The sequence below is a fragment of the Camponotus vicinus genome, unplaced genomic scaffold (assembly GCF_025532165.1).
Source record: "Camponotus vicinus isolate PSW18456_S1 unplaced genomic scaffold, iyCamVici1.0 SCAF_11, whole genome shotgun sequence".
In the NCBI taxonomy this organism is placed as follows: Eukaryota; Metazoa; Arthropoda; class Insecta; order Hymenoptera; family Formicidae; genus Camponotus; species Camponotus vicinus.
In genome coordinates, this window is record NW_028141947.1 from 3,482,942 (window position 1) to 3,505,377 (window position 22,436).

The 22,436-nt window shown below is 28.2% G+C and overlaps 1 protein-coding gene across 1 annotated transcript; it reads right to left on the minus strand.

The window, feature by feature from the left end:
• Positions 1-878: 878 nt before the first annotated feature.
• On the minus strand, positions 879-21,435 carry LOC145961768 (aminopeptidase N-like; the record flags this gene model as incomplete). Its single annotated transcript, XM_083082231.1, has 13 exons — positions 20,969-21,435; positions 18,114-18,557; positions 16,502-16,687; positions 15,511-15,614; positions 13,812-13,857; positions 11,411-11,560; positions 8,956-9,308; positions 5,365-5,645; positions 4,345-4,535; positions 3,804-4,142; positions 3,648-3,717; positions 2,660-2,770; positions 879-929 (listed from the first exon to the last, which is right to left on the minus strand). Coding segments are annotated over exons 1-13 (2,793 nt in total), but the record flags the coding sequence as incomplete, so codon positions are not given.
• Between the last annotated feature and the right edge of the window lie 1,001 nt (positions 21,436-22,436).

Consider the following 22,436-nt stretch of genomic DNA (forward strand, 5'->3'; position numbering starts at 1 on the left):
TTCTGTGGCGTTTTGTTCCTCTCCTTCCTTTCCCTTCTCTCTCTCTCCCCCCCCCTCTTTTTGATGTTTCGCGTTCTTGGCTATATGTGATCCCCATGTGCCTCAGTTCGGTTCTGTTGATTGGAACGTTAAGTTGTGCTTAACTTGCTCTCCCTTTGTGTTCGATTTTTTGATTTGAGATCACTTTCAAATTTAGAGACCGGTATGTGATTTTATTATATTAACTTTACTCTTGCTTTATATGAAGGATTCTCTTAAGTAGTTTCCGGATTGTTTGTTAAATTATTGCTCTGTCTTGTTTTTCTTTTTTAGAGTGTCATATTTTTAAGCTTTTACTCGCACATATTTGGACCATCAAGTTTCCAACTGGTCATCGATTTATGCATCTTTGACTGTTTTTTCTTTTGGAAATGGTCATGGACCTGTATGTGGGTTTTCCTTCCGGTTTTTTTGGAGAGGATCATCTCGTTTTTAACGGTATACTGGTGGTATGCGGTACGAGCTTTCGGGTTTTCTGTGGCGATACGTTAATGCGATGCGTTCTTTCCTTTTTTGTGATTGACGGTTTAAATTTTCCGTTATTGTACATATATTTGCTTCCGATTTTTTGACTTTTTTTGACTTTGCGTTGTTCCGAAACTTATTTACATTTCTCCTATGACCGTTAATTTTAATTTTATCTTAATGTTTATTATTCACTTTGTTAGTCGACATTGAAAAGGATCCGAATTGGATTGAAACGCGGCGTTTGTCATGTTCAAATTAAATAAATTTTCATATGGTTATTTTATTGTAATAACCGTTTTATTATTTTTTGCATATTTCCACCATTTCGTTGGTCCTTGTAGCCTTTTAACTAATTTTTTATTAATTAAAATATCTTCCTGCAAACTATTGAACTTTCCACTAATTCTACTCATTTCCATTATCTAAAACAGATTATATCGGTATTAATTATTAGCGAATAGCAATTATCAATAAATATTATATTAAATATTATCTCGTGTATGTGTGTGTGTGTGTGTGTGTGTATACATTAATCATTTTGTTTATAATAATATAATTCTTTTTAAAATCTATATAAATCCATTTTTATTAAAATCACTAAAATTCCCAAGTAAAGAAATTCTCTTTCTCTTTTGCTTTCGCTTGCTCGCACGCTCTTTCCCACTCTCTCATTCACTAAAAATTATAATACGCTACTCAAAAAAAAATAGGAAACATTTTTTGTACCCTAAAAATCGGGAAACGAATTCCTGATTCAGCGACTTTCGGTCTGTTATTTTTCTCGCCTGTAACTTCTTTGGGGGGTTAGAGGGGTATTATAGGAATCTCGAATTGAGATTATAAATTTTACTTGGTTTAACCAAGATAAATCCGTGCCCTGTGCACAAATATTAGTTTCATAGAAAAATTATTTTTCTGTGAAACTGTCGCACGATCACCCGCGTTTGGCTCTTATGCGCATTTGATATCTTAATATTAGTATATTTACTTTAGAGCCTTTCTATCTTCTTAATTATTTGTTAATAAACAAATTTGTCTCGAGAAATTCAACTAAAATTCCATAAACTACAACATTTTGCATACGAAACGCTTCTTTTTAAATTTTCCTACGATTTTCTTTGACAGAGTAATACAATTTAGAAAATAAACCAGTATTCTTTTAGATATGATGAAAAAATTTTTCACGAAAAATTCATCTCAAATTCCATAATTTACAATATTTTGCTTACAAAACGCTTTTGTTATGAAGAACTTTTGTTGGTTTCGAAGTCTTGTAACTCGGTCAAAAAAAATCGTAAGAAAATTTTAGAAAAAGCGTTTTGTAGGCAAAATGTTGTGGTTTGTGAAATTTGAGTTGAATTTTTCAAGATAAAATTTTTTTATCAAATTGCAGAGTGTTAAAAAATATGTAATTTTAAGGAACAAAACAATGTCTTTTTTTAAGCACAGAACAAGGAAGATAAAAAATTAAAAAAAAACTAATGATGGCGCGTTAAAGTTGAAATTTCAAGCTTCAAAATGCTTTCTTTATTTTTTATCTACGACGATTTTTCGCCGAGTATCGATATAATATCTGAAAAATGCTGGTTTATTTTCAAAATCATACTCGGTCAAAAAAAGTCGAAAATTTTTAAAAAAGTTTTTTGCAGAGAAAATGTAATTTGTAGAACTTGAGTTGAATTTCTCGAGAAAAATTTTTTTATTAAGTTGCGGCGTGTTAAAAATACAAAACTTTAAAGAACTAAACAGTGTGTCCTTCTTCCAAACGCATAAAGGAAGCAATAAGGAAGATAAAAAAATTTTAAGAAACCACCAACTGCGCGTTAAAGTTGAAACTTCAAGCTTCAAAATGCTGTTTTAATTTTTTATCTACGATGATTTTTCGACAAGTTTCAGCGGTTTGAAAGTAGTCCAATTTTCAGGATACAAAATGTGTTTCTTATTATTTTTAATTAGCGTATTTTAAAAACAGTATCCTTTTGGAAATTAGAAATAAAAATAGGGTAATTTTATAAAAGAAATTAGATAACATTAATTTTTGCTTGTCGCTTTGAGATACTGTGACTATATTAATATATTCTATATGAAAACAAAAAATATCAACGATTAAAAACGGAATATATATTAGTATAATGGTATTCATAAAATTTACCTTTACTTTCCAATCTTTCTCTTCCATATGTGAAAACCAATTTATCTTCTTATATTCATTTAATTCAACTTGCGTTACATTAATAAATTTATCTGTTAGGAAGTCGTTTATCTAAAACAGATTATTTTGATGATATTGAACAACAATATTTAATGATAAATTGATGTCGCATCATGATTATTTATTTTACACATATACAGGGTGGCCCCGGACGTTCCGGCCAGACTTTAAGATCTTATAGGAAATTTAATTCTGAACATAAAATTTTATATAAACATGGGTTGAAAAATGCTTCCTTAAGAAGTTATTCTTAACTATTCGTTACTGTATAAGTTTCAAATAATTTGTTAAGTTTCTTTTTATTTCATTTTCTTTTCACCTTCTAGTCTTCCTTTCATTCTCCTATGATAATTGATTTAAACAATACTGTTCAAAATATCATTAAGCACAGTCTCAAAGCGAATCTTCTGCATTAACTTGTGCGTTAAATCAATCGCGATAAAATCTGTAACACGGGTATGAGAATTTGACTATTGTATGTATTCTTTCTACCATGCAAACAGTCAGAAATTTAAGAACTCGAACGACAGCCAAGTTCTAATACAAAACAATAAAAGTCACCTCCTCACGACTCGACATCGCGTTCTCAAAATTTCCAGAAGTTTCGAGAACACCGCTCTTATAAAATAACCGAACACGCGCCTGTAGAACGTACAACAATCATTTTCATCTCATTTGAAAGATAATTTAATTTTCTACAACTTTTGTTTCGATACTTTTTGTTAAAAGACACATATTTTCCGTGATATTTGGAAAAATGTGTAAAATAATCATGATTTAAGAGATTTTTGAACGATAACTTCTTAACGAAGCATTTTTCGACCCATGTTTATATGAAATTTTTTGTTCAGAATAAAATTTCCTATAAGATCTCAAAGTCTGGCCGGAATGTCCGGGGCCACCCTGTATAAGCACATGCAATGTTTACCTCTTCGAGTTGTTTCATAGAATACACATGATTAATAATTACAGCAAATGTTGCATACTCGCTTATTTGTCTGTAACAATAAAATAATAAATTTATTGATACACACATAAATTGTTGAATGATAGATATATATTTACGAAGAGAAAACTGTATTACTTAGGTTTTATATTCTCAAGATTGTGTAATATGAAAGTTAGAACTACAGGATTCCTTGCATGCTTTGCGATAGTTAAAAGAAAATAATTAATATAATCTTGATCGGAAAAATCTTTTAAAAACATAATCGATGTTGTAGTATCATTTTTTATTAAATTTAAATAATCTTTGATAAATTGTGAATCCTCAGGACAAGAGAGAAATTTTAAAAGTTTAGGTTTAAATTTTTCTTTTCCCAGACGATATACTCCCCACCAAGGAGAATCTTCATTGCTAAGAGAATAGTACAATACTTTTAAACCTTGACAGTATGTCCATTCTTTCCACCATGGTAAAAGCCTACGAGATTTAACAAAAAACAAATTCTAATATAAAAGTTTTGCACATATTAATCTTATATTTTCAAATAATTTAACAAATTATAATTTCATAATATAGTCTAATAAATTTAAATTTTGATGAAATAATGTAATAAACATTGTACATGTATCTACAAAACAATTAAATTAAAATATAACCGAGAATATACAGAAAAAATTACGTGTTTATTTCGGGATCAGCAAGATGTCGATTCAAATTACGTTTGGCTTTTTCTATGCATATACGACCACCAAGATTACATGCCCATTTCGCAGCCTCCATTCTTAAACTCTTTATAAGATCGTGTTCATTAGAAACTTCATTGTATTCAAGTTTATCAAGCAAATCGTATAATAAGTTTCGCATTTTCACCTAAATATATAAATGTATATATATATTTATATGTATATATATTGTTACTTGATATAAATTTTATATTTTTCGATATTACTTGTATTATATTTTGCCATACAGAAAGATATCTTGCGCAAATGTATTTTACAAGATTTTATAAGATTATTAAGAACGTTCTGTCTTGGTAAAAAGCTTTAAATTTCTTTTTATAAAGATATCTATTATATAGCTATACTTATTATTATATACATATCTATACACATATTTATATTTTTACACAAATTACATATTTATACACAAATTTGTATTTTTCTTAGGTGCACATTCACACATGCTTACAACATGTTCATATCACAAAACATACAGAAATGCATATATTGTAAACATATAGACATACATGTAGACATTATATGTATAATATAATTTAATAACTTTCTAACTGTTTGTGTAGTAAACACACAGATAACTAATATACATATATGTTTCCTACTAATTTTCTATCTAAAAATTAATGATATTTAAATCATCATTATGAATATCATATTGTGAATAAATGGTAACAATATTCAAATTTTCTCCATTTTCTTCTTCAACTCTTTATAATTAGTACATACTCTATTTAAATATTAATTTACAAATAGATACTTATCATTTATCCAAAATATATTTGTGAAGCGTAATCAAATTTTTTTACATGTATTTTATTGTATGTATCTTTTTGGAAGGCACTTAATAATTATTGTTATAAATGCACACAATATTAATATGTGTAATAAGTAATATGTTTGAAGCGTTTTAGTATCTTCAATACATCACTGTTGACATTGTTTATAATATTTGTTATTACCTTGATATTAAAATATACTTTTTCCTGAAATAGAAAGATATTGGACAGATATTCCAAAGCTTTGAACATAGGATACCATGCCACGTAGTCTGTTTCTCGTGATAGATATTTCGTAATATTCCAGAATACAGAGGAATTAAGTTGATTTGTTATCATTAAGTGGAAAGCGTCATCGATAATTTGGGCACGATTCAAAACATGTATTTTCATATAATTTTTAGAATTTAGATAACTTGCAATTCTTCGCCAGTTCTCGATATCGTAATTGACTCGGTAATATCCTGCCGATAACAAATGAATATAACGACTATATAATTATATAACGACTATAATTTTTTCAAAAGGACTTATCAATACAAGTATCTGTTTTTGTACATTAACCAAGATAAAAAATGTATCAAAAATTGTAAATAAATAGAAAAACAGATTGTGAAATATTATATATATGAAATTATTTTGCACTAAAATTGAGTATATATAATAGTGATAATTATGCACTTTACGGAAGACCTCACCGATTTCAATGATCTTGACATATGTTGTCAAGCTCACTCTCTTGAGTAAGTCTCAAAAGGTTTTAAGTGTCGCTCATTATTTATTAAAAAGTTATTAACGAAAAAAGTTTAATGAATATAATATGATCTTGCGACAGCATGTACGTTTAAGAAGTTATATTTGATGGAATATATGTTTAATATATAGCGAAGATCATCATTAAATGCAGAGTAAACTTTGCTTTGTGTTGCAAAGTACATGCTTGGTGACAGTGGGTTCCGCCCCCCCCCAAAGGTGGAAGATATGACCTAACCCAAATCTATTTGTGATTTAAAATTAAAATTTGATTTAAATCAGAATAGGTATGGGTTAGGTTATATTTTCCGGAAGTGGAGCCCCCCCCCCTCAAAAGGGGAGCGGAACCCACTGTAGCCACGCATGTACTTTGCAAGATAAAACGAAGTTCACATGAGTTTGCAACTTTTCACGCGAAGCAAGGTTCATCTCAAACCAAATTTTGGTTTTAAATCAGAAATAGGTTTAGGTTAGGTTATATCTTCCGAAAGTTGGGCCCCGCCGTAGGGAGGGGGGGGGGCGGAACATACTGTATCCACGCATGTACAATTTACCTTGACTCTTAAAACGTACATAATGTCTAAACTCAGGAGAGTGAACTTGACAACATATGTCAAGATCATCGAAATCGGTGAGGTCGTCCGTAAAGTGCATAATTATCATAATAGTTGTACAAGAAATTTTATATAAATTTAAACTAATTTTTTAATTATATAAACAATAATGAAATTGCGTTATATAATATAATATTATTTGTTATTATCTATATATTCACATAAAAACGTAATCTAAAATATAATCATTAATTATACTTTGTGTTATGGTGGATTATAAATGGTTTCAAATCATGTAACTTGAAATTTACACGCATGCATACACACATACACACACACAAAATACTATTTAATAATGCTATTTAATACAAAATGTATGTATGACCAAAATAATAACATTGATAATAAAATTGATTTGCTATAGTTTGTAACATGGTAAATAAATTAATTAAATCATTAAATAATAAATTTATTAATTAGATAAAATAAATTCTTATTTTTATATATACATGCATATAACTTATATCTTATTTTAAAGAATTATATTGTGCATTTAAAAAACTATTTAAGCAAAACATAAAGGAAGTTTTTATTGTAGTTAAACTAATTAAAATATCCATGCCTAATAATATACAATATCAAAACAAACACAATTTTATTGAAGACTTAAATGCATTATAGACTCAAAAATTTCACAAAATTCTGGAATTAAATATTTAAATTTAACACAGAAGATGTATTATTAAATTTACTATACATTTGTAAAAATAAATAATTTTGTTTTTTCAATATTATACAAAAAGTAGTATTTATCTTTATTACAAATGATAATGTACTCTTTAAAAGTAAATCAATGAAAGTATATTACTAATTTAAACAGTAAAATAAGATTTCTGATAAGAGAATTGACAACAGAATCAGAGAGTATTTCATTGACTCTCTCGCATCCTCTTCACTAGAAACGTTTATTTTTTGTTACTTCATCTTATATTTCACTGATTATGATCAGTGGAAGTAAAATTCATTGTAAAACCAGTAATCGCTAGTTCGTTCGTTTACCGCTACGATGCGCTATCTCTTTCGTATTTAAGTTTTAATCATAAGAATTAAAATTTGCAAAGGGCGAAAGATAAAATTAAAAAATTACTTTTATTTAATTTCTGATACAATCTGAACGGAGGAACTTCAGACATTAAATCGGTTTTATACGTCGGACACAAATCAATCAGTCCGGCAAATAAATGAAAATGATCCATTAATTTTGATCCAATAATCTATTTAAGATAACAAGTTCAATATGCATGTAATATATAAATAAAATAATACTTTTAATATAATAAATATAAATAAAATATTTAGTAAATGTAGATAGATAAATTATTATTTAATATTACTGATTGAAACATTCAATATTACTAATTCTTTCATTGAAATTTTAGTGATTACAATGTTGTACTTATAACTGCTATAATCAGTGACTATTTACCGTTTTGGTAAAACTTTAGAAAAAGACACCAGGGTCGAATCGTCTTGGCCTTGACATATTTTGTCAAGGTCACTGTCCTGAGTAACATTCAAAAGATTTTAGCCGTCACGTTGTTTATTAAAAAGTTATTAACAAAAGAATTTCCATGAATTATATGCAATATGCGACTATACGAATTCCTAAGCAATGTTGATTTGACTTCTAAGAAGGTCAAGGTTATTTTAACTTTCTATGCAAAGCGAGGTCCACCTCACACCACGGTTGCACGTGGGTTTGCAATTTTTTATGCGAAACGAGATCTATCCCACACTACCCCTGAATCAGTGCGAAACGAGGTCTATGGTTCCTCGCTTTGCACGGAAAGTTACAAACCCATGTGGAACCATACAATAATAGAACTTGTTTCGCGCTGACTCAGGAGTAATGTGGGGTAGACCTCGTTTCGCATAAAAAGTTGCAAATCCATGTGGAACCATACAATATAGACCTCGTTTCGCGCTGACTCAGAGGTGATGTGCGGTGGACCTTGCTTCGCATGGAAAGTTGCAAACCCATGTGGAACCATACAATATAGACTTCGTTTCGCGCTGACTTAGGGGTGGTGTGAGATAGACCTCGCTTCGCATGGAAAGTTGCAAACCCATGTGGAACCATACAATAATAGACCTTGTTTCGCGCTGACTCAGAGGTGGTGTGTGGTAGACCTTGCTTTACATAGAAAGTTAAAATAACTTTGACCTTCTTAGAAATCAAATCAACATTGCTTGGGAATTCGTATAGTCACATGTTGTATATACGCTTTTGTTAATAACTTTTTAATAAACAACGAGCGACAGCTAAAATCTTTTGAATGTTACTCAGGACTTTGACAACATATGTCAAGGTCAAGACGATTCGACCCTGGAGTCTTTTTCTAAAGTTCTACCAATTTCCATTATGTTATAAACATTATAAGGTGTGATAAATTTGTTACATATTTACCAGTTTGTTGTATGTTAAATAGTATCCAGCCATTCTCTTGAAAAGGCAAACGTAATCCCGAAATCAGTAAAGAGGGTAAAAAAATATTATTGAAAGTATTAGGAAAATAATGATGCATGATCTGTGTAGTAAACGTTACAGGTATGTCATAATCCGTCACTTTATTTAAATTGTGCATTGATACCTGTATCTGTTCTACAGGATAACTATATTCTCGTGTTATTTTCAATACAGGATAATATTTTTGTTCTACCCAATAATTAATTATTTGCCTCGTAAAAGACAAATTGTTTGTAGATATTAGTGTGGACGAAAAGTTCTTTATAACTTCACCAAAATAGTCAGCAGGCTTGCTAAATTTGTGCAAAATTTATTGTCAAAGTGTCATTTAATATCAAAAAGTATTGTAAGCAACATATAAAATTACCATAATATTACCACAATATATATATAAACTTGCTACGTTAATTATACTTTTTATTTAATTTAATTAGTTATATAAATAATTATGTAATTAATCATATAATTTATAGTTTCCATAAATATTTGATATGCTACAGTTTAAACTATAATTTAACTAGGAATAGCCTAACTTGATTATTTTTAAAAGACAAGTGTATGTGTAAATTGAAAGTTTATTTTGAATATTTAATGACATTGAAGATAAAAGAAATTGTGTATGGTTAATAATAAAGTATGAAAGATACGATGTAAGTTGAAATAAAAATAACTATAAAATTTGAGGCTTTTATGATATATAATCAATCATTCATCATTTTAGTTTTCTGTAATACAGTAATTATAGTAGTATAGTATATTACTTACTTATCCCTTACATATGTGCGAGTAGTCTCCCACAATATTTCTTCAGTAACCGTTTGTTGAAACATACGCAATACACTGAATCCTACATTTACATAATTTATATCAGAATATGAGGTAATCATACTTATAAATTAATAATAATTATAATTATACAGTGTGTATTAAAATTCGCGGATGCTGAATGCATGGCGTAATAGTTCGTGAGAAAAGAAACAACTTTTCCTCTTGGCAAAATTGCGTCTGAATATTACTTTTTTAATAAGAGCAACTTTAAGCTAACGAATAAGACCCGGGCATCAACGTTATTTTAGCTTTAAGCGAAACTTAAATATATGTCTGTCTTTATTTATTTAGAAAGAAGGATAAAGATAGACATATATTTAAGTCCCGCTTAAAGCTAAAATAACATTGGTATAATCGGGCCTAAGTGCTTTAAATTACGCATGAATCAGAGGCGGCGCGCGCACAGCTTGCAATGACTGAAAGTAAAATAAGTAGATTAGATAACATGTGAATAATTTTGATCCACACATATTAGACTTAGAGGAACAGTTCCTTTGTGCAATAGCAATCGTCGCATCAGAAATGGTCCAACTATACAAAAAAATCTTATCCGCAGAGCGAACATGTGTGTACAAATAGAAAGTCTGCGTTTTGAACATACGCTTTAAAACATTTATTGATCTATTTTAGAACCCAAAAAATTCTTAGAACGTTGGAACAATAATTTTGGATCAAAATTATTCACATCAATCATTCAATTATTCACATTATCTAATCTACTTATTTTATTTTCAGTCATTGCTTCTGTGATGTCAAATGGAAAATGTTCTTTCATTAAGTAAATTGTTTTGAAAATAGCTATTTAATAGATATTTAATAGATATTTAATAAATATTTAGTTATCATGCATAGTTCTGGTAAAACCTTTAACAAAAAAACAAAATAGCATATATGTTCAAACGCTGCGCAAGCTGCGCAATCTAAAGCGCACATTCATTTACCTTAAAGTTGATCTCATTAAAAAAGTAATATTTAGACGCAATTTTACCAAAAGAAAAAGTTGTTTCTTTTGGCACGAACTATCACGTTGTGCATTCCCCATCTGCGAATTCTGGTACACCTGTATATATAATAATTTAGAAAGATATTAATACGTAAATATTAAATATATTTAAGATTATTTTATTATAATGTTTATTTCTAAATATATCTAATTTAGTAAATAAAATAAACTTTATATATGTACACTACGTGTATATATATGTAATAAATTATTATTAATTGTATATATATATTGTATATATACAGGGCGAGCCATTTTAAGTTACCCACCCCAATAACTTTTTTATTTTTGAATGTACAACAAAATGTTTCAAATAAAAGTTGCTTGACTTCGAGGGGGACTGAAGATGGTGGCAAAAATTTGACCTTGGATAGTCATTTAAAGGTCACATAAAGGTCACCTTCAATTTCTTAATTGGAACCTACTATTTTTCATTGCATATTCTTGTAGCTTATCTCGAGAGCTTTCCCAAACACTATAATTAAGTACCTTTTCGTTAAGTACTTTTTGAGTTATGAAGCTTGAAATAATTTCTTAATTTTTAGATAAACCCGAGGGGCAAACCGCTGAGGGCATTGCGGTGTACAGATTTGAGGCATTGGTAGACTTATTGGGCATTGTTTGGCAATTACTGGCGTTTCTTGGGCATTAGTGGGCATTGCTTGGGCATTACTGAGCATTGCTTGGACATTACTGGGCATTGCTTGGGCATTACTGGGCATTACTTGGGCATTATTAGGTTTTATTGAAGTATTAATGCGTATTATGGACGTTATTAAAGTAATATTAAGTTTTTTTTTCCAAATAATAATTTTATGTTACAATTACAACACTCAATAAAACGTGTTTTTATTTTAGGTAAATTGTATAAATATCTTATGATGTTATCCGTTGAGTATTCCGGTCGGTAAACGCCGGTTCAGCGCTGCTATCACTACTATTGTTCTCGTTTTGTTACGTCATCATCGAAATTTGGATATAAGGGTGTCCCATTTTAAATAATACGCTCAAATATCTCCGAAACGGTGCGTTAAATAAAAAAATGTTTCAAACAAAAGTTGTAGGCTTGAAGGGGACCATCAAATGGTGTCATTAATTTGACCTTAAATAGTTACTTGAAGGTCACGTGAAGGTCACGTGAAGGTCACCCTCAATTTTTTAAATGGAACCGCCTATTTTTTATTGCATATTCTTGTAGCTTATCTCGAGGGCTTTCCAAAACACTATAATAAAATATATTTCCCTCAAGTACTTTTTGAGTTATAAGGCTTGAAATCATTTCTTAATTTTACATAAACCGTAAAATATCTTGTAAAATATTCATTTTTCGATTATCTTACCTTAATACTTTTATGTACAAAATAATAAGAGAAATGGTGTAAAGAATCAATTGGTGTAAAGAAAACACATAGTTGTTTCGAAGAAAAAATATGTAATTTGCAATTAACAATTACATATTTTTTCTTAAAAATAACTGTGTTTCCTTTACACCAATTGATTCCTCTCATTATTTTGTACATAAAAGTATTAAGGTAAGATAATCGAAAAATGAATATTTTACAAGATATTTTACGGTTTATGTAAAATTAAGAAATGATTTCAAGCCTTATAACTCAAAAAGTACTTGAGGGAAATATATTTTATTATAGTGTTTTGGAAAGCCCTCGAGATAAGCTACAAGAATATGCAATAAAAAATAGGCGGTTCCATTTAAAAAATTGAGGGTGACCTTTAAGTAACTATTTAAGGTCAAATTAATGACACCATCTGATGGCCCCCTTCAAGCCATACAACTTTTGTTTGAAATATTTTTTTATTTGACGCACTGTTTCGGAGATATTTGAGCGTATTATTTAAAATGGGACACCCTGTATGTTAGATGATTTAAATAAAGTGTATTTATGTAAATCTATTAAGGTAAATATTAACTTATACAGTTTTACTATGACTGTGTTCAGCAGAAAAAGCAACTTATTTGCAACTGTTGTAAGATTTTTCAATACGATTAATTCTTGTCGAAATTCTTAGCCGTTCTTGCCCTTAGTTCTTATCGATCTAAATGTAATAAATCAATCATATAAAAAATTTTATAACAGTTGCAAAGCTACTTTTTCTGCTGAACTCAGCCTATTAGTCTTGCTTGGGCATTGGTGGGCATTACTAGGCATTAGTAAAAAATTTAGCAGTAATGCCCAGGAATTGGGCATTAGTAGGCATTAGTGTACATAATTTTGATCAGCGGTTTCCCCCTCGGATAAACCATAAAAAGTCTAGTAAAACATTCATTTTTCGATTATCTTATCTTAATACTTTTATGTACAAAATAATGAGAGGAATCAATTGGTGTAAAGAAAACATATAATTGATTTCTCGCATTATTTTGTACATAAAAGTATTAAGGTAAGATAATCAAAAAAATGAATATTTTACTAGATATTTTATGATTTATTATGTAAAAATTAAGAAATTATTTCAAGCCTCATAACTCAAAAAGTACTCGATGAAAAAATATTTTATTATAGTGTTTTGAAAAGCTTTCGAGGTAAGCTACAAGAGCTTCTTTTTAGCAACAGATAGCCCTGACATCCTGTATATAGTTAAATATACCTGCTATAAATATATACAAGGTGTCCCACTCTAACATTCATACCGTAATAACTCGAAAACATAACTTTTGGAAAAAAATGTTTCAAATAAAAATTGTAGGATTTGGAAGGAGAAAGAGGATTATATTAGAGAATATATTAGTTGGTTATAGGTGTCAAGATCATGTGTAGATCAATTTAGTTTTTTTAAATGAGACTACTCTAATTTGTTTACATAAAATGATTCCTCACAATATTCCATGTAAAGGTTATAAGAGTAAGAGCCAAAAATGGGGGTTTATATTTTATACTTTATATGTTAACAATTTTGTATAAATTATAAAATATCTCATAAAATACTTATTTTTCGATTATCTTACCTCAATATCTTTATACACAGAATAATGTGAGGAATTTGGAACGTACAGCTACAGCTACATATTTTTTAAGAACAATTATGTTTTTTTTATTAATTTGAATTAATTCCTCTCACTATTGTGTGCATTCCCATACAGCACAGGTAGATCCTGAGTACATACGCAGTATATCACAAACGTAGATTGTGTATATCCCATTAATATTCGAGATACGTACTATAATATTTTGAGAATGTACGGAGGATGTTCCTATGTCTGCCTTAGAAACCTACTCAGTATATACTCAGAATATTTCTTGGTATATTATGAGTATATTTTTATAATATTTTAAGCATATTTTTACATTAATAAATTATATATGAATATAGAAGACAGTTGGACTATATGTAGAATAAGAAATAGATTTCCCGTGATGTAAAAAATAAATAAAAATGTGAAATTATTTACTTTATAAACAAAACTTCAGACAAAAATGTTATTTCTAATAGATGAATATAAAACGTTTGAAAAACACCTATTAGTGTTTATTAAATGATTCTTATTGAAATATTGATCTCGATAATCTATATACAATTATGTAAGTACACTCGGTAATAGATGAAATACCTTAATAAATGCAGTAAATGGATTACTTCTCATTTTAATTTCAAATAATCTGTTTAATATTCTGAATTCCAACAAGAAATCCAGATTATTAGACAAATTACTTTAAATTAAGTCAGTTTATTATAAATTAAGCTGACTAAAAAGAAAAAAGAAGAAACTTTGGAATTCATGTTAGTACCAGTCCTTTATGTCCATTTCACCAAAAATTAAGTACGAGTTTGGTGGTATTTAAAATATAAAATATCTTATAAGCTACTCAATTTTTGAATATATTATCCTTATATCTCTTTATGTGGAATATTATAAAGAATCGTTTTATATAGACAAATTAAGATAGTATCATTTAAAAAAACTAAGTTGACCTTCACATAACCTTGACACCTACATCCAAGATCCAATATTATGTATAAAATGAGATTATTATACAAATGAGATTATTATACAGCGTGTTTCCGGACATTTATGAAAAACTTAAAGAGGTGATAAATCTCGATAAATGGAACAATTTTTGTTAAGAACCCGTGTCCGGTGATGCCTCTTTAAGGCGCCAGGCTGCGATGAATATTTACACAGTTTACGAAAGATTAGTGTATACAACCCCTGTTAATACCCGAAATGAGCTCATTGACAGGATTATGAACGCATGCGATACAATTCGCAATAATCCTGGAATTTTTCAAAAAGTTTATCAGTCAATGCACTGTAGATGCAATGTTTGTATTGAGTTTGCAGGTTGAACATGTTGAACATCGCCATTTTGAACATTTATTGTAATAAAATAAACAAAATATAATTTAAAAAACGTATGACTTTTTAAATTTTAATCGAATCATATAGAAATCAAAGAGCATTCATCGCCTGGCGCCTTAAGGAGGCATTCCCGGACACGGGTTGCTTAACAAAAATTGTTGCATTTATCAAGATCTATTACCTCTTTAAGTTTGTCGCAAATGTCCGGAAACACCCTGTATATAAAATTAAATTTTTTGTCTATTATTTTGCCTAACTTTTTAAGCAATCATATTAAAAAATTTACGCATATTCAATTTTTAATTACATCATACCTTTAATATAAAGGAGATTTTCGAAAGAACTGTATTGAATGATGTATTATAAAGTGATGTATTATATTCAGTATCGAAATGAAGCGATTCCTGTTGAAATTGTACCACAAACAAATCTATTACTCGGGCATTTGGGAGAACCTAGAAAATAATTTTAATGTATTTACTTTAGTTAATATTAGATTTAACACATAGTAGCAATATGCACAAGGACCACTACTTTCTACGTCTATAAAAAAAATTTGTTATTTATACTCTCTCTCTCTCTCTCTTTTGAATATAGAATAAATAATTCAAAAATAATATTAATAATGATAATAAAAATAGTTACACGATATAACTTTTAAATTAAGTATTTCTAGAATTATTTATAATATATCATATAACAAAATTATCTTATTACACAATTTCCATATGTATACATATACTTAACTTTATAATAACTTTGTATATAATTTATGCAATCTGAATGATAATTTCTCTTTTATTTTATATAACAATTTAAGGATGTCCAACAAATGTAATATAATAGTGACTTTGACAAATAAAAGAAACACAAAAATGTAAGAATATTTTATATTATTTTATCTACGTTTGTGTTACTAACTTACTTAATAAATTAGCATTTATAAAAAAATTATCATTTTTCTTTTTAAATATAGAATCTTCGCGTAATATTCTAATTCGCAAAAAAAAATTTATACGCTATGATAAAGCTAAAATTATAAAGAGCTTTTAAATTATATATGTATCTTTATATTTAACTCAAACCTTGCTCACTTGCAAACAATATGATAAATCTACAGGGTGTAACTGAAAAAGCGCCCACGGAGCAAATAGCGTTATTCCTGATTAAAAATTGAGTCGAAAAGTCCTGAACCATTTTTTTCTATAATGCTTAATAAAGCGGTAATTGTTGAGTTAAGTTGAGCTATTTGCTCCGTGGGCGCTTTTTCAGTTACACCCTGTATATTTATCATATTGTTTGCAAGTTAGCAAGTTTTGCGCTAAAGAATGCTTAAGCTATCCTTATCGATGACATATAATCCAAGAAATGCGACAACAGCCTCATCTAACCAAGAGGATGGTGACCAAAGTGGATTTTCATAATAAAGACATTCCTGTACTGCTTTATGGGCTATGAAGTTAGCAACTTTGATTTTACTCCCAACAGAATCGACATTCTCAATGTAGGTAACATCTGCTTCTCTGAAAATTTAGAAAAATGTTTTATAGAGAGCTTATTACTGTTGAAAATATTTTGTGCTTGCAAATTTAATATAATTAAATAATTCTATAAATTAACATATTAATTATACAGGGTTTAGCAAAAGTGTGGAAACCCCTTAATATTTCGAAAAATACGCATTTAAAAAAAAAATGTTTCACATACAAAAGTTATAGGGTTTTATGTGGCGCATTACACAGCAACATTATTATGACCTCGAATAGCGTTGTCAAGGTTATGTGAAGGTCACCTCCAACTTTTTAAATGGGACACCCTATATGCTTTTGCATATTCTTGTAGCTTATCTCGAGAGCTTTCCAAAATACTATAATTAAGTTAGTTTTCATTACGTACTTTCCGAGTTATGAGGCTTGAAATCATTTCTTAATTTTACATAAACCATAAAATATCTAGTAAAATATTCATTTTTCGATTATCTTACCTTAATACTTTTATGTACAAAATAATGAGAGGAATCAATTGGTGTAAAGAAAAAACATAGTTGTTTTGAAGAAAAAATATGTAATTTGCAATTAACAATTACATCTTTTTTTTTTAAACAACTATGTGTTTTCTTTACAACAATTGATTCCTCTCATTATTTTGTACATAAAAGTATTAAGGTAAGATAATCGAAAAATGAATATTTTACTAGATATTTTATGGTTTATGTAAAATTAAGAAATGATTTCAAGCCTCATAACTCGGAAAGTACTTAATGAAAACTAACTTAATTATAGTGTTTTGGAAAGCTCTCGAGATAAGCTACAAGAATATGCAAAAGCATATAGGGTGTCCCGTTTAAAAAGTTGGAGGTGACCTTCTTCACATAACCTTGACAACGCTATTCGAGGTCATAATAATGTTGCTGTGTAATGCGCCACATAAAACCCTATAACTTTGTATGAAACATTTTTTTTTAAAATGCGTATTTTTCGAAATATTAAGGGGTTTCCACACTTTTGCTAAACCCTGTATATTAATGTTTTATAATGTCTGCGCGTATGAATGACTCATCACAAAATAATGCGATACTTACTTGATATACATGTAATGCTTCCAATATATATATATATATATATATATATATATATATATATATATACACACATACATACATACATACACACATATATATATATATATATATATATATATATATATATAAAGTTTTTTAAATTTTGATCGATAAGGAATATGAAAACTTGAATATAATACGTTATTTAATTTTATGTTTTTAATTTTTAATTTATAATTTATAATTTTGTGATTATAAAATATATATATAATATTTTCAAATAATATTTGGAAATAGACAAAAGATATGTAGATAATTTTAGGTACCATCAATTATTATCCTTTTTTCGTCTTTCGAAATATATTAATGTTTTTTAATTATATAATTACCTATAAATAACAATGCCCAGATTTATGATGCTCTCGTTTTTCAGAAAATCCGGAATTACAACATGATTTATTTGCAAAGTTTTATTCAAGTCGTTCCATTTATCAAACAAGTATAGAGTTATATTTTGAACAATTTCGTGTGCAAATGCGCAGTGTATTCCACACCACATATCAGCCCTGACTATACTTTTACTTGGACCAGGCATGAAAAACATATTAGTCCGGTTCAGAAATACAAAATAATTAGGCCTTACAAACGTAGTATGAAAATGTGTTATCATCACATTTTTATTCATTTCCAATTTTTGTATCGGTATATTTGATAAAACTGTGTAATGTTGATGATGTTTTATAATAATATTATAGGCGGGCAAGACGGAAAGAGATTTGGGCAAACTTGGAATCATGTGTTGGATCCCAATAGTATCAATATATGTTACCAACCTATCACATTTAGAAATATAAATTAATTATAATAAATAATTTTCGTCGATAATAAATTTTCGACAATTACATAGAAATATTAAGAATTGAATAAAGAGAAGTTATACGGATGCAATTTATATATAAGAATAATACATATAGAAAATTATAGCATAGAGTCCTTCTTACTATTTTGTTCTTTATCTCGTATAACATTATGTAATCTAATAATGATCTTGATAGTATTTTGACATTAGTAAAACGTAATGGTCATGAAATGTTTACTTTAGAATATGCAGGTACAAAATAAATAATTAATATTTAATAGTTAATATTTCAGTACCAAAATTATATATATATATATACTATATATATATATATATATATATATATATATATATATATATATATATGTATATATATAAATTTCAATAAAATTAAAATAAATTTCAATATTACACAATATTAGAATAATAACTTGTTTTAATTCATTTTAATCAATATAATGTGATTATTGACATTGATATATAACCTAACCATTCGATACATAATTTTATACATATTATAGAAATTGGATATTTTAGTGATAATTTGTTAAATGAATCACATATATATGTTTTTAGTTATTCACATATTATAGCGAAAATAGTTTCTAAATAGTACTATGTGTGCGTGTATGTGCATGTTTAAATACATGAAACAACATAAATATAGCTTATATGTATACTTAATATTATATATTTGTATTTAATTTTATATATAAAGTGTTTATCAAAATTGAGTAAATGTTCAGGATCTAATCAAAGTTTGTTAGTGACTTCTATGAAATATATATATATGGTATGAACAAAAAAATTCATATAAACTTCATCACAAATAATTCATACGAAACTCATGTGTCTGGAAATGTTTTCGTTCCGAATTATTATAACTTTTATAACAATTTTTTACATCTGTGTCATCAGCTATATTATAGATTAATTTTATGTTATAAACGCCTCGGTAATAGGCTTCATTAAATATTAATAATGATTTCCTAAAGTTTGGTATTAGTATAAAAATGAAATATTTGCCAAAATTTTGAATTTCAAATAAGCAAGTTCTATGAAAACATAAACATAAATCTTTCAGAATTGTATTATTTAGAATTTGAAAACAATTCAAAACACTACCGGAATATTTGAATTCATCCGACTGTTGATGATAAAATGTTGTATAAAACGTGCATTATTGCTGATTTAATTAAATTGATTTTTATTTGCAGTATTTACATTCATTTTAATAATAATAATAATAATAATAATAATAAATTGCAAAATTTGTTACTAACAATAAGATCTTAAGTAATAGGGTAAGGTTGCTCAAGTCGTACCACTGCCTAAATCGTACCTTTTAAATATTGGATGTAATATCGCGGCAACAGCGCCACTAGCGGCAAAAAGATTTACTTTTTAGTCAACCATACTGATTCACATATTGTTCGTGTGTCACCGATACCGTGGAAACGTAATCTCTCATCAAAAAGAGTTTATGGGTATTTGTTATAATTTTCTACATATGTTTGGTAGTTAATCTTGCAAGTAAGTTGTTGGTAAAATCAAATTTTTTTATTAAACATAAGTTCTGTAGCATTTACAGAATCGTTTGTACGAAACGAAATCGTATTAAATTTAATCAGTGTGAAGTTATGATTATTTTACATATGAATTGAGTAGTGTTTTAAGTCGTACCCATGCGAGATTCCTAAGTCGTACTGGTATGATTCATAAAATTACTTTTTGCTTTTACCGACTTTCATTTCTTATTGTTTTCATTCTTGTTTTTTGTGATTTTATAGGCCATAATTATGTCAAAGCGAATTTATAATAGTTGGAAAAAAGAAGATATGGATGAGGCGTTATCCAAATTATCGCAAGGTGTTATTGGTTTCAATGAAAAAAAAAAATATGTGTGTGATGAGTGCACTCATTGAATATGAGACATGCATACATATTACTTATAAAATACGTTATAATTATTATTGTTGCTTAATTGTATTCTTAGGTACGACTTAAGCTTTTAGGTGGTACCACTTAGGAGACTGGTTTCTTTAGTCGTACCATTATAAGTTTTTGAAGATTTAGTTTATTTGATGTGACAACATATAGATTTTTTCATTTTGTTATAATAAATGAAAACAATGTTTACACAAGTTTTGAATAACACATTTAGGTTCTATTTATTTGATAAATCCTCACTTTTATACGGTTTTTTTCTTAAGGGGTACGACTTGAGCAACCTTACCCTATATAATTAGGAATGAAAACTTTTCAGATAGGCACATGTTTATATAAATGTCTTTTCTTAGAAAACATTTTTTAATAAATAGAATGTTGTACCAAGATTGTGTCATCCTGTAATTACTACATATTTAATATTGAACAGTTACTTACCATTGTCCTTCATTTCTTTTATAAAACTTTTTTAGGCCTATATCATCAGTTATATTATAGTTTAATTGTATGATATAATCCCCCTCCAATAGATAATTCGAGAATACATATTCGGTAATGTTCCTCCTATTATCATACCCAGCCGGTTTTACCGGTTCATAAACAATCTTTTTTCCATCAAAAAATTTTATTGGATCATTAATCACTGTTGTATTGATAATACGTTTTATGTCTAAATACAATTGTATTCTTCGAATTGGATGTATTATCTTAATACTAATATTACAGTTGCCGACAAAAGCATCCTCTTTAACATATAATGTAAAAATGATATCATATTGTTTCGCTAATATATCGGATGATTGCCTGTATGTGCCTTCTTCGGATAGTTTAGTTATCTGGTAATCGTATGAAAAGACCGATACGATGATTATTAAACTGCTACATAATAATCGTTTTACAAACATGATACTACTTTCTTAGATATCTGTAAAAACATTCTTATTGGAAAAAACAAACGGACAAATTAAATACAACATTGTCTCTAGTAATAGTTTAATGGAAATAAAACAAACATATAGATGTACTTAATTTTAATTAACGACTTACTCTGTATATTGAGATATATCGCAAAATGTATGCAAATGTATGTCCTCTTATAAGAATTAGCCGCAATAAATCAATGTTTTATCCATTATCATCAGTGTAATAAGAAAAATATATATACACAGTTATGACTTCTTAATATCTCGAGAAACTTCCAAAGACTAACAACACTTGGGGTTCGCGATATTGTAATAAATATGTGTGTCATGTAAACACACAACTTCTGAGGTCGATAACAGACGTTTTGATCGAGAAACGGTATGTAATAGCAAAGCACGGTATCGTTTTTCCCACTCCAAATGAGTGCTACTAGTGGCCGAGCGCCGTAAGAAAGCAGGCCCGTCTATTTCGCGCCGATCTAAAGCAAAAGAGACCACCGTCGCGTAGAATACAAAAATATCTATAAATATATATATTTGAATTTTTCTATACTATTTAAAAGTAGTATATTCCTTTACCAAAAATTTAAGAATTTTTATAATTTACAATATACATTCAAATGAAATTTTATAAATTATATTATTACGAGATTGTATCGGTAAATTGTCTTTGAACAAGTTAATGAAAAAACGTAACTTATTCACACTAGAATATAATATTACAGTATCATATATAAGAGAATATAATGAATAACTATTATTTTTTAGATTTTTGTTTATGAGTTCTTTCAAATTTTCTTGGTGGATTTATGAATAAAACAACAGGAAATCCCTCAAATCGATCAAATCAATAATCGTGTCTTTCTTATAACGAAGAAGATTTTTAAATTTAAATTGAGAGAGGTTTTTTTATTCACAATATGGAATAAAAATATTATAGAGATAGCGTGCTCCAAGAATTATGCCATATAATTTATTATTAA